General features: G+C 37.9%; 1 protein-coding gene across 1 annotated transcript in view; it reads right to left on the reverse strand.

Annotated features, from left to right (window-relative positions):
- Nucleotides 1-5,714, reverse strand: part of LOC145263624 (ribosome biogenesis protein WDR12 homolog) — a 49,028-nt gene extending 43,314 nt beyond the window's left edge. Inside the window, exon 1 of the mRNA XM_080120467.1 lies at nucleotides 5,564-5,714. Coding sequence (XP_079976593.1) covers nucleotides 5,564-5,616 — 53 coding nt within the window. The 5' untranslated portion in view covers nucleotides 5,617-5,714. The remainder of the gene's footprint in view (nucleotides 1-5,563) is intronic.
- Between the last annotated feature and the right edge of the window lie 8,480 nt (nucleotides 5,715-14,194).

Raw genomic sequence — 14,194 nt, forward strand, 5'->3', positions numbered from 1 at the left:
AAGAGGGCATTAGAGAGGAGATATTCTCTAGCCTATTCAAACTGTCCACCCGAGGCAGGTATGATATTGAATACCTTAAGAACTATTTGTCTCAGGTTAAATACGAGTTGTCGGAGTTGGACTCTATGTTGGGATATGGATTTATGGAAAGAAATTCAGGCATTAGCGGCCCATATACTGTTCCAAAGACTGCCCAACCGTCTTACGGAAGAATTAGTGAGGTCTGTAGGGGCACCACATCCATCTTTAGCTTCTATTTTAGATACGGGCATCAGGATCTTAAAATCCTGGAAGGCTACACTCCCTGAAGCAAACCAGAGAGATTTGGATTATGGTAGCTATCGTAGATACATTCATCCAGACAGAAAACCGGAGACAACAACACCAACATTGGAGAACTTCCATATCCAGGAGAGGCATACCACCTGCAACCTTTGTTTGAGGGATGGTCATTCCACTGAAGTTTGTGAAGAATACCATACATTTCCTCAAAGATGGCGTCGTTGTCGAGAACTTGGACTATGTTATAGGTGCACAAGTAACAATCATTTCAGTGATTCATGTCCCTGTAAAAGAAGCCCTAAGGGCAATTGTGGGCGATGTTCAGCCCAGGACCATACCACAATCATGTGCCCTATGCCGTATACATCAACAAATGAATGTATCAATACCGGTTTGGGTGAGCAGCAGTGTATTTTGCCGATTACTACCATCGTACTACAAAGAGGGGACAAAGCTGTGAAGCTGCGATGTTTGATAGACACGGGTAGTCAAAATTCGTACTTTAGTGGAAGAATTTTGCAGGATCTGGCTTGTGACCCAAGATTCGTCTCAGAGGTAAACCTTGAGATTGTGACGTTTCTAGGAAGGAAAACCTGCAACTTTCAGCGACTTACCACAACAGTGGAGTTGACGCCAGGGGTAAAGCGGCAGCTACCTATCCTTATTGACAAGGAATTAGACATCATTCATACAGTGGAGCATTTGCCGATTGTGGTCGAGAACCTTACGAAATTGGATTACACCCCGGATACAGATTTAGGAAGACATGCCAATATAACTTTGGAAGGGTTAATAGGGGTAGACCTGTTACAATTTATGGAACCCCTACAAATGATAAAATGTATGAATGGGAAAGCTTGGCTTTCCCAACAAGGAGTGATACCTTTTGGGGATCCCAGGAATTTCATGTTTCCTCATCAAATTAAAACGATCCAACACAAGGTTCCAGTTTATGGAGAAGTCATGAGAACTGTTAAGTGTCCGACCTCCATTGTTAATAGTGTTCTTGACATGTGTTCTTATTCGGACCCCTATAAAGAAACTTTTGCGGACAGTACTGTAGAAAGAGGTCTGGAGTAGATTTACAGTGTGGAGTCTATCAGAAAATGACACCTTGTCCGACTATGATGCCCAGAAAGTAGAGGAGTTTATGAGAAATATAGAGTTTAAGGAGGGACGGTACTGGGTGCAGTTACCGTGGCACACTGATAAATTAGCTCAGGTGCGCTCTAATCACCAAGTAGCCCTCAAGGTGTTGGATAGGGTGGTACACACTCTGGAAATGAAGGGCCTCTATGAGGAATATTTAGAGGTTTTTGCCGAACAAGAGGCAGAGGGCATAATAGAACCCTTTCATTGTTCACCTAAACAGGTCCATAAACATGTTTGGATCCCTCATCGACCAGTCTTTAAATCCGAGAGCATAGCAACTACTAAAATGCGACCAGTCTTCAACTGTTCATTGAAGGTCAAGGGAGGAGTATCCTTAAACGAGGCTGCATACCCAGGGGTAAATTTAACCGGAAACGTTAAATCTAACTCTACTCTTTCGGACTAATAGATATACATTATTGGGCGACATCAGGAAGGCATTTCTGATGATTAGATTATCAAAGCAATCTGATAGAAATAAGTTTTGCTTCTTTCTAAAACGGGATGATCGTCTGGTATGTTACCGTTATACGACCATCATCTTCGGCTTTAACGCAAGCCCTTTTATATTGAACTGCATATTGAAGTATCATGTGTCTAGATTTCCAGTTGATGAATGCACCAAACTGTTGAATTCAAATTTTTATGTTGACAATCTGGTCAGTACGAATAATTCGGAAGGTGTGTTGAGAAAACTATATCATGAAATAAAGGAAAGATTGAAGAAAGGAGGATTTGATCTGCGATCATGTAACACCAATTGCCCAAAGCTACAGGAATTGATGAGGAAGAATGAGACTTTGACAACTCACAGTTGTCCATGGGAAAGGGTTCTGGGTTACAGATATGACCCAGTGTCGGACTCCATCAGCCTAGTCCAGCAAACTTGTGACCCCAACTTAGCAACAAAACGTCAAATACTATCAGCTGCCTCCAGTGTATTTGACCCATTGTTTTTATGTCTCCCAGTCACCATTCAAAGTCGCATATTGGTGGGAGAAATGTGGAAGGCTAATATTGATTGGGATGATCCCATTCCAAAGGAAATGCAGGAAAGGTGGAGATTACTAGCTAGTGATTTGTCGGCGCTTCATTCGTTATCGTTTAGAAGACAGGTACTTGATAGCGATACTGTTGCGGATTTGTACATATTCACAGATGCCTCAAAAAAGGCATATGGGTTTTCTGTATATGCAGTTCAGGGAGGTATATCTTCTCCGATTTTTGCTAAAGCAAAGGTGGCACCATTAAAAGCTAAAACCTTGCCAACGCTGGAACTATTAGCAGTTTTTTTGGCAATTAAATGTCTTAGTAATATCTTGAGAGCCTACCAAGGAACGAAATTTGGAAGTTTGTATTTGGCTGTAGATGCCCAAATTCTACTCACTTGGCTGATGTCCAAGCAGACGAGCCATAAAAACATTTTCACAAAGAATCGCCTCAAGGATGTGACACAGATGGAAGAAGTGATACTTGCAAATTACAACCTTGCTATCAGGTATAAATATGTGCCTTCCAATCAGAACCCTGCGGACCTAATGACTAGGGGACTGACAGCAGCTAAATTTAAGGAAAATTTCTCCTTTTGGAGTGCTGGACCAAACTGGTTGTCTGGTGGAACTGTCTGTTGGCTTGATAGTATTTTGGATTGTCTTAGTGCAGACAACCAGCAAATAGTTCGTACGAACCTGTTGTACACCTGTAATGAGAACTGGTCTCAGCCTATCATCTCCTTTGACAGATTTTCGTGTTTTAAGTGAACAATAGACCGCTAACCTATGTGAGTTCGAACGACTCTGGACTGGAAGTAATTACACCCAATCACTTCCTTCGCCCAGATCAAAACCCTGGACTTCTTCTTAGAATGGAGATTCAACCAATTAATGAAGGGGAACTCCCGTCCAGACAGATATTGTTGGAATCTTTGAAGAACCGGGATGAGCTGCTCAAGGAGTTTAAACGGATATGGAATGAGGATTACTTACTCTCTCTTCGAGAACGTAAACAAGATCGTTATCCAACTATATCTAATAAGGTACGACCTGGAGATATTGTGACGATAAAACTCCCAAACAAGTCTCGACCCTTCTGGGCATTGGGGAGAGTAGAATTGTTTCCGGGAGACGATGGTATGGTATGATCGGCACAGATACGACGGGGTGATGGGAGTGTGAAAACATATTCTCTTAAACATCTATATCCGCTAGAACTACATGCGGAATATGAACCACAAGAGGATGGTCCGGAACCTTGTTATGATGACTGGGAGTCCATAGAAGGAATTTCTTGGTCAGAAACCAGTTTTGAGGAACCCACTTTAGTACAGGAGAGTGAGCAGGTTTGGATTTGTCCCGGATGTAATAAACCTGATGACGGATCGGCCATGATCTGCTGTGATCAATGTGATAACTGGTTCCATTTTAGATGCGTTGGGATCAGTGCAGCTCCGCCAGATGAAAAGGATTGGGTTTGTCACCACTGCTCTGGGGATCAAGAATGAGGAATATGTATATTGAGAAGGCTTTACAAAATCAATAACAATTGATTTTGTTTTCTGTTGAGTGGGAGGGTGTTGAGAAAACTTGAAGCACTTACCTGCGACTCTCAGGAAGAGTGGCAGCAGAAACCTGTTGTGTGGGTGATGACTCTTTTTATATTGGTAGTTGTTATGTTTAACTTATTTGATTGGCTATTGTGATTTCAGTTTGGGATTGGAGTTGAAGGAAATTGAATCGTTACCCTTATTACCAGACCGACAAGGTTCTACAATTTTTACCTAGTCACAGGTCGCAACAAACCATTGTTGCAAAATCCTTGTTAACCTCTACCTTTCAGTGGAGAAAGTTTCCACAAAAGCGACAGAATACAGCATAAGGGTGTTGTTGCTTTTGGGCACTGGCATTCGAGCAGTGAGAGAGGTTGGACGCACATTAGTGCTTCCAGACCTTAGAGGTCGCAACAGGGCAACCGGTACTGGTCGCGATTAGAGTTCCCTGCCGAACACCCTAAAAAAACACTGACTTCTCCCTTAGTTGCCATAGTAACTAAACGATCATGAATTTTTATCGACTTTGTTTTACTGTTTATGAATATTGAAATAAAAGACATTACTACACATTTATTAATAATATCTCACTTTTAATCATTTTTATCGACTTTTTTTTTTACTGTTTATGTGTCACTTTTATCGACTTTTTCTTTTCTTTTTTAAATAGCATTTTCTTTTTAAATGACGACGTTTTTACTGTTTATGAATATTAAAAGAAAAATAATTACTAAACATTTATTAATAAAAAGATGGGTGCTAGTGCACTTATGATCCGCGCTATATTTTAAATCGTATTTCTAAGCTTAATTAAAGTGATTAAAAGTGAGATATTATTAATAAATGTGTAGTAATGTCTTTTATTTCAATATTCATAAACAGTAAAACAAAGTCGATAAAAATTCATGATCGTTTAGTTACTATGGCGGCAACTAAGGGAGAAGTCAGTGTTTTTTTAGGGTGTTCAGCAGGGAACTCTAATCGCGACCAGTACCGGGCAACCTGTTGCAACTTTCTCCCTGTCTCAAGCCCAGCAAAAGGATAATTCGCCACACAAAAATGCCAATCTGGCAAGCCTTAGAAAGGCCAAATTTTCAAAACAAAATGGCGGCCTCGATTGTCGTATATTTAGTCTAATAAAAAATGTTGAAAAAATAAAAAAAAATTAAATTTTTTCGGGTTTTATTTCAACCCGACGGTCTAACAATGTGTTTTAAATAAAAATAAATAATTTTTATAAATTTTTGAGAGGTTTGAGAGATCAAATAATTTACGCCGCTGAAATATACATTTGCCATAACCTTATTATTCCACCACGGTCTGTAAACTGCACAAGTCCCATTATTATTATTATTTTTTTTTTTAAATAAATAAATATTTTCTTAAAACATTTCCAAACCGATCTTTGTCCACGTGCTTTTTTGGCCCGACATCGTGTACGCGGGAAAAAGGTTGAAGAAAATCGTATTACATTGCATTTGAACATGAACAGTAATCAGTTTTCTCTTGCGTATATGAAAAAGAAAAGCTTAAATTGCTTTGATCGGTCAGGCATTAAAATAGACAAAGTAAAAATAAACTTACTGAGACTGTTTCGTGAAGAGTTTCACTTGAACGTGCGAACCGCTGGCAGCCATCTTGAATCAACAGTTACACTCCGGTCTGGAATAACATCCGGTTTAAAAACAACTTCCGGTTTTCTTATTTTCGACCAGACGAAAATTCACCCGGTAAAAGTTTTAAATTCGCCGATATTTTTACTTCAGCATTCATGGCGGACTATATTAGACTCCGTTAACAAATTCGGACAGTAGTTGAAAGCAACGATACAAAATGAGAACCAGGTACCAGAAAAACCATATTACTAATTTTACATTAAACAGTGAAATTAAATAAACTTGTTTCTGTTATAGTCAATTAACGTCTTCCCTAATTTTCCGCGTGGCTGCTACTGGAACCGGTGAAAAGGCAAAACAGTCCCTTCGCTTTTTTAATTTTTTTTTTTTTTTTTGTTGTTATTCAGTATTTGTATTTTGAAGCGATTTATTGAAATAAAATGGTACTGGTTAAAGTAGAGTTGACAGATCAGTTTTGAAAATATTCAGCTTTAAGCCAAAACAACACTACTTATTTGTCATGTCGAAAATAGCAATATATCAAAAAATTACGAAAATTCATCAAGTAGAACAACTATTGTGTTTTTAGTATAAAAAAAAATGTATGTATAATTAAAAAAAAATACTTTTTAAAATCATTTTTTATGACTTTTCACGGCTTGCTCAGTTTTCTATTATAACGTTGTAGTAAATTAAACACGAACTTAAGATCCATTTTTTTACTCTAAAATAACCGGACGTAACTCAGCGTTCACTCGGAACGTGTTTCTTTTATTAAATTGTTAGTGAACGCTGAGTTACGTCCGGTTATTTTAAAATAAATAAAATAAAAAAAGATTTTAAAAAGTATTTTTTGTTAATTATCTGATACATAAGTCTCTATTGAATGATATTAACAAGAAAAAAGTTCAAAAAAATAAAATTGTGGAATTTATAAGGTAAGTGCTAGCCTATATCGCTAATCAGTCAAAGCAAAACGTCAGCCATTAAAGTGGTAAAAAGGGTGATAAGTATTTCCCCCGTATTCGCAATCTTCAAGATGTTCTAGGGAAATGCCATTTTCCCCAATTTTCTGTAAAGATTACTTTTAACTATAAATAATTTTCTACTCAATGAATTTTTGTAAATTTTGAATATATTACTATTTTCGACATAACAAGTAAGTACTGTTGTTTTTACTTAAAATCACAAAAATCACATATTTAAAAAAAAAATCGACTCTAGCATAACAAGCCACAATAAAATATAAAAAAAATGACATTATTGAAAAACATACAACAAAAAATTAACAAAATGATAAAAATGATAAAAATAACACAATTAGTTTTTATTTGCACTTTTAATAACAAAATCTCCAAAAAATAAAAGTTTTTATTATTTAAAATTTTATATTTATGTTTTCAATAATTATTTAAAAAAAAAAAATTGGGAAAAATTCTTTTTACTAAAACGTAAAAAAAAAGAAGAAAAACAAAAGAATACATGCATTGCACAGGGCCAAAGAAATAGTGAAAGAACTTGTGGAATAATCGGAATTACCTCCCTTGGACTGTTAACCCTCTTTCCTCTTATTGAACCCTTTTGGAACGAGAGACAAAAAAATGAGATGTAATCGAGCCCCACGCGGGCTGTAAGAGTGAGCCAATAAATCCTGTCGTATTTCATATTTCTCTTTTTGTTCTGTTCTTATACTAAACCCTTCAAAACCTTACAGAACTATTTTGCGTCTTCACCAGTTCCGATAGCAGTCACACGGAAAATTAGGGAAGACGTTAGCTGACTATAACCTTTATTTCTTTTTGACTTCTGCCTTCGATTAAGCGGAATCCGTCCGGATTAATACTTACTTAATTCCAGTTTAATTTTGTTAAATCGGTGCTTTTTAAAATTGGCACATGGCGGCAATTAGAAGTTGTGCTGTCACTAACGCACACACACACACACACGCACACGCACATACACACGTGTGCGCTCGTGCGCAAATAAACGAACATTTATTAATTTCAATTTCCCCGCGCATTTTGCACAAAATAAGTTCTTCCAGCAACGACATGATTTCAAATATGCCCACACGCTTTTCTCACAACAACAAAAGTAAAATGGACATATTTCTGGTGGACGTAGTTGAAGACAGTACCATGTGACACAAGCGACCAATGAGGAAATTTAGAAGATTGTCTTTTTTAACGCTTTTCCAAAAACCAAATACCAGCAGCAGCAATCTTGTGCTGGAGCCTGTTCAAAAAGTATTTAAACGCAACAAAACATTATTCTTTTCCTCTTCTTTCTCCCTGTCTTTCTTCCTTTCTTTCTTCCTCTTTTTTCTCCTTCTTTCTTCTTTTCTTCCTTCCTTTCTTTCTTCTTTTCTTTCTTCTTTTCTTTCTTCCTTTCTTTCTCCCTTTCTTTCTTCCTTTCTTTCTTCCTTTCTTTCTTCCCTTCTTTCTTTCCTTTCTTCCTTTTTCCCTTCTTTCTTCCTTTCTTTTTCCCTTCTTTCTTCCTTTCTTTCTTCCTTTTTTCCCTTCTTCCTTTCTTTTTCTCTTCTTCCTTTCTTTTTCCCTTCTTCCTTTCTTTTTCCCTTCCTTTCTTTTTCCCTTCTTCCTTTCTTTTCCCTTCTTCCTTTCTTTTCCCTTCTTTCTTTCTTCCTTCCTTTTTCCCTTTTTCTTCCTTCCTTTTTCCCTTTTTCTTCCTTCCTTTTTCCCTTTATTCCTTTCTTTTTCCCTTTCTTTTTCCCTTCTTTCTTCCTTTCTTTTTCCCTTCTTTCTTCCTTTCTTTTTCCCTTCTTTCTTCCTTTCTTTCTTTCTTCTCTTCCTTCTTTCTTCTTTTCTTCTCGCTCCGACGTGACATGAGAACATACCTCTCGTTTTCATCTCATCATCGTTTTCAAATCTATCGTAACCATAATAACACGCCACGCGGGCACCCAAAAATCACACTTATGCACACATTCCGTACATTTTCTATAAGAATTAATAACAACGGACTACTTTCCTCATGGGACTTTTGAATAAGGCAAACTTCGCAAGTTAAAACAAAAACCTTGAAATAAGGACATTATTTTAACAAAAGACTTTCACCTTCCAATCTTATTATTTTAGCTAAGGACTTTCATCTAACATGACCTTTTAATCTTAATAACTCCACAAAGGATTTTTCACCTACTTTGAAAATTCTAATCATAATGATTTCTCAAGAACTCTTACCGATCGGCCTTTGCTTGTTCGTCTTATTTTTGTTGAAAAATAAATGCGATGCATTTTAAACGAGAAGAAGGTGTCATTTTGTTTTATTCCTTTTTTATTATTTTGTTTGGGGCAGAGAAATTAAATTTCATTTAAACTTCTTTTCCCCTACAAAGTCTGTATGGTGTACATACTCGTTACAGAACGAGGATATCATAATCCCAAAATTACATCAATCGATCAAGTAGTTTTTTTTTTAAACTAAGAAAATCAAATTTTACCATTTTTAGCGATTTTACTACTAAACTGTATTAAACATTAGGCTGATTTTTCACCTAGACGCTTTGATTTGAGTTGTCTCCCCCTTTTTTTTTATTTCATTGGATTTAATCATGGCTGATGAAATCACTACGACTTGCTTAGTCATAAAATTTGTATTTCCTTGAATAAAAAAAAAAACACTTGATTAAATTACGTGAATTTTGGAATATGGTATCTTTGTTCTGTAGCTGATACGTACATCATACAGACTTTGCTGTCTTTTCTTTGCTTTTAATTGCCGCCATAAGTGCCAATCTGAATAAGCACACCAAAACCCTACATAAAAAACGGGTTTGTTTTACAAGAGACAGATATAAAAAAGTGATAAAGACACATAAATATATAGCAAAAAATCTGGAGGCCAATTTGTCACGGCGTGTGTCAGAACACTGCTTTCACTTAAAAAATCAAACAATGGTTACACTTGTTGGCAGTAACAGATACGTGACCAACAATCCCTGAAGTCACCCTGCACATGCGTGGTTAACGACTTCCGTTTTGTTTTTATCACAATTGAGCGAACACACACACAGAGAACTTGACTTTTCACAACTAAACAAAAACAACTGATTAATTAATATGAACACAGTCAATAAATAACTAAGCCAGTACGTACACCTTTATATTTTTTTTTCCTAGGAAGGGGAGTATTGCGCGAGCCTTTTCTAGTCTCACACAAAAACACGAGTTCACATCTCAAGCTATATTACTTGTCATATACATACGCACACACAAACATACGCGCACATGTACACACAAGTAGATATATTAACGTTCGCGTACATACACTCACATTCACGTGTATACACACACAAACACTAGCATACGCACATGTACGCACAGATTGGGCAACGTCACTTCCCTTTCAAAGGAAATCCACACATGTGCAAAAGACACACCGGAAACACCTATAAAAGCAAGAGACAAGCTGTTTCCAACCCTTTTTTTCGGACCAGCTCTCGAGCTGAGAGGTTCGGCTAACCAGCCACCTCCCTTTTAGGAGGCACGCGCCCGTGCTTCATGCCACTCGCTACCATGTGGGGTAAAAAGCTACGTACACTTATACGCTTTCTCTCTCCATGACCTGGATTGACATTCTCACTCTTTCTCTCTCTCTATCTACAACTTGTGCCGGAGAACACCACCGCGTAGCTGACTGCTAACATGTCTTTGTCTACACGCTGGACTATCATTCTCATATTACACTACATTACTCACTTCTCTTCCCACGCACGAACAAACGATAGCGACCCGAACGTGAGATGAACACACATTTCTATTTTCCTTCTATACTACCAGTCCCGCAACAAACGATGGTTACACCCGCGCGGACATGAACACATGTTATATCTAAAAAATTCATTCTTTCAACAATAAATAAACGACACGTTTATCTATTCCAGCAATTGAGTCTTTGTTTCCTTCATTCCATTCGTTTCATTATTTTTCTGTTGTAACGGGATTACGATTTATATATCCTAGTCCTCTACGCCTTACACACTTTCTATCTCCATGGCCTGGATTGATTTTTTTTTCTTTCTCTTTCTCTATATAACAATTGACTTTCCTTATCACCAGTTAACAGCGAGAGACACACGCCAAACTGGATTGACTTTCTCTCTCTCTCTCTCTCTCTCTGCAACAATAGACTTTCCTTCTCACCAGTTAACAGCGAGAGACGCACGCCAAACTGGATTGACTTTCTCTCTCTCTCTCTCTCTCTCTCTCTCTCTCTCTCTCTCTCTCTCTCTTTGCAACAATAGACTTTCCTTCTCACCAGTTAACAACGAGAGACGCACGCCAAACTGGATTGACTTTCTCTCTCTCTCTCTCTCTCTCTCTCTCTCTCTCTCTCTCTCTCTCTCTCTCTCTCTCTCTGCAACAATAGACTTTCCTTCTCACCAGTTAACAACGAGAGACGCACGCCAAACTGGATTGACTTTCTCTCTCTCTCTCTCTCTCTCTCTCTCTCTCTCTCTCTCTCTCTCTCTCTCTACAACAATAGACTTTCCCTCTCACCAGTTAACAGCGAGAGACGCACGGCAAACTAAACACGTGCTGTACCCTTTTCTTTCATTTGTTTTTTCACAAAATAAATCCTAGTTCGTTTATTTCAATTTAACACGTTGTTCGTTTCTTCCTCAAAACAATTCATTTTTCCTATTTTGTACGACTGGGGGATATACAGGGTGTTTCAAAAGTCTTGGGAACATTACAAATGCGTATATCTCATGAACTATTCCAGGTAGAAAAATGAAACTGGTGTCATTTTAAAACTTGCTTAATCAAGTTTTTGGTCATACTAATGATTTTCGTCTTATCTTTCCATGTGCAGTAATGGCGTTCTCTAAACAAGACAAGGCGTTTTGCGTCCTCCAATTTGCAAAGACTGAATCGTGGACATGTGTCCAGCGTGCATTTCGCAGGAAATTTAAAAAAGAAGTCCCTGAAAGGAAACCCATTGTCAGATGGCATGCTAAATTTGTGAAAGATGGGTGTTTGTGCCCAAGTAAGCGAACAGGTCGCCCTTCAACTTCAGAAGATGCAGTTGAGCAAGTCCGGAAGCCTTTCAGCAGAGCCCCCGTAAATCAGTGAGAAGAGCCAGCAGGGAACTTCAGCTTGCTCCAGCAACTGTCTGGCGTGTCTTAAGGAAACGACTGCAAATGGTACCTTACAAGCTCAAGTTGGTCCAAAAGTTGAAGGACACTGATAAGCCACTTCGCCGTGACTTTTGCATTGCAATGCAAGAGAAGTTGGAAGATAACGGCTTTGATGACCGGCTTGTTTTTAGCGATGAGGCGACCTTCTATCTGAATGGCAAAGTTAACAAGCATAGCACTCGCATATGGGGTACTGAGTGTGACTTTTTCCTTTGGGGCTTTGTCAAGCAACAAGTCTATGTGCCGCCCCTTCCAAGAGATATTGACGAACTAAAGGCTCGAATAACAGCAGTTGTGGGAACCATTGACGTCAAGATGCTGGAACGCGTTTGGCAGGAAATGGACTATCGACTAGATGTCTGCCGTGTGACGAATGGTGCTCATATTGAGCAAGTTTGAAGATTCCCCACAAAACTTGAAACTTTAACCTTTCCAATGGTACCAATTTCATTTTTTAACTCCTAATAGTTTTTGAGTTATTAAAAATCTTTATGTTCCCAAGACTTTTGAAACACCCTGTATATAATATATCCACCAGTCCACTACAACAGTCAATAAATAACTAAAACTGTTTTGATTGCGACAAGTTTGGTTCGGAATTAATTTTAGTTATTTGTTTGTTTATCTGCACCATTCCTGTAACTTCAGCACCCTTTCATGAAGAGAGCGCCTTTTTCAGCAAATTTTTCTAAACCGATTAAGGAGCAGGAAGCCTCCTGAAATGCGACTTTGATGCATCCAGTCAAGTCGAGCGAGTCCAGCAACTGAAAGGTCTCAGCAGTAGTTCAAACAGCCCTTTTCAGGACTAACTACCACAAACGACCTTCTATCACTACTATCTACCTTCTGAGACTCCCTTCTATTATATTATTACAGGGTTCTATGGACAAACTTATCTTTAGTTGACCTTTGGCAACTAAATATTTTCGTTTACTAGCCAAATAGAAAAGTTACTAGCCAAACCCACATGATTTTTAGAATATGACATCTTCGTTCTGTGACGAGCATGTACATCATAAAGATTTTTCTATGTTTTTTTTTTTTAAAAATAAGTGTAATTCTAAATATACAGCAAACTTTATATTGATACTTGAAGGTATAAACATTCTAATTTCTTCAGATATTATTTTTAAACAGACTTCGTTAAAAAAAAAAAAGAGTATATTGTTCTATTAAACTTTTATTGTTTAAATAATTTAACTTTGTTCATTTTATTAAAAACAAAAAGTTAAAAAGATATTTTTCACTCAGTAGCCTTTTAAGATTGTCAGTGAAAGAAATGCAATCGTCAAAAGATAAGCGTTTCATTATTTCTAGTCGCCATTTTGAAAAAATCACTCGCAATTTTTTATTTTTTTATTTTTTTTTATTTTACATGGTGGTCACCACTTATCCAAGGCCCGAAGGCCACTCAGGGATAAGGGTCATTGCATGTACAGTAATCAATGAGATAGTATTTTAGTAATCATTAGTATTGGGGGTTTTGATAGAGTGTCTTACTTAAGGGGGGGGGCGGTTTATCAGGAGCTTGTTTATGTTGGGCTTGAAGACGTCCAAGTTGTAGTCAGGTGGGAAACAGGCAAGCGGCAGAGAGTTCCACTGGCGTGCAGTTCTAAGAAAGAAGCTTTGATCATGGAATCTACGTTTAGGTTTAGGCACAGATAAAGAGTGGGGGGAATTATTGATAGTGTTTACAGCTAGACGAGTGTTTCTTGTGAAAGTTTGGCGAGGGGGGACCATAGATTGAAGCTCAGTCGAACACTTTCCATGAAAATAACGATACATCAGAGACAAACTCGCAACATCTCTTCTGTGAGATAGAGGTTGCAAGGAAGAGAAAAGGACATCTCCTACGAGGCTACGAAGTCTATTTTGAACTCTATCAAGGCAGGCCAAGTCCTTTCTAGCAGCTCCTGCCCAGATGTGGCAACAGTATTCCATCCTTGGACGTACCTGGCTCTTATATAGATAGAGAATAGCATCAGCAGTGAGATATCTACCGGATCGATAGAAAGATCCCACCATTTTTCTAGCGGCCTTGGCAACAGATTTGATGTACGTGTTTCATTTAAGATCAGGAGTAATGGTCAAGCCAAGAAGCTTGTCAAAACTTGAGGCCTCCTAAAGACGAGAGCCATTCATTTCAATTGATGCCAGATGTGGATCAGAATGTTGATGATGTAAAGAGAGAAGCTTGGTTTTAGATGCATTAAAAGTAACCAGCCACTCCTTACCCCATTGTACTACGTGCTCAAGATCAGAGGAGAGAGAATTGGAGAGAACTTGGTCGTTTACTGTCTTAGATGTGCTACCATAAATGGTAGTGTCGTCAGCATAGATGTCTACAAATGATGTAAGGATGTGATTTGGAAGATCATTAATGTAGATCATTCCACTTTCCTTTTTAAGGTATGTTCCACTTTCTTTTTTAAGGTATGG

This window comes from Euprymna scolopes, chromosome 39 (genome assembly GCF_053919585.1).
Source record: "Euprymna scolopes isolate OS-2025 chromosome 39, ASM5391958v1, whole genome shotgun sequence".
Taxonomy (NCBI): domain Eukaryota; kingdom Metazoa; phylum Mollusca; class Cephalopoda; order Sepiida; family Sepiolidae; genus Euprymna; species Euprymna scolopes.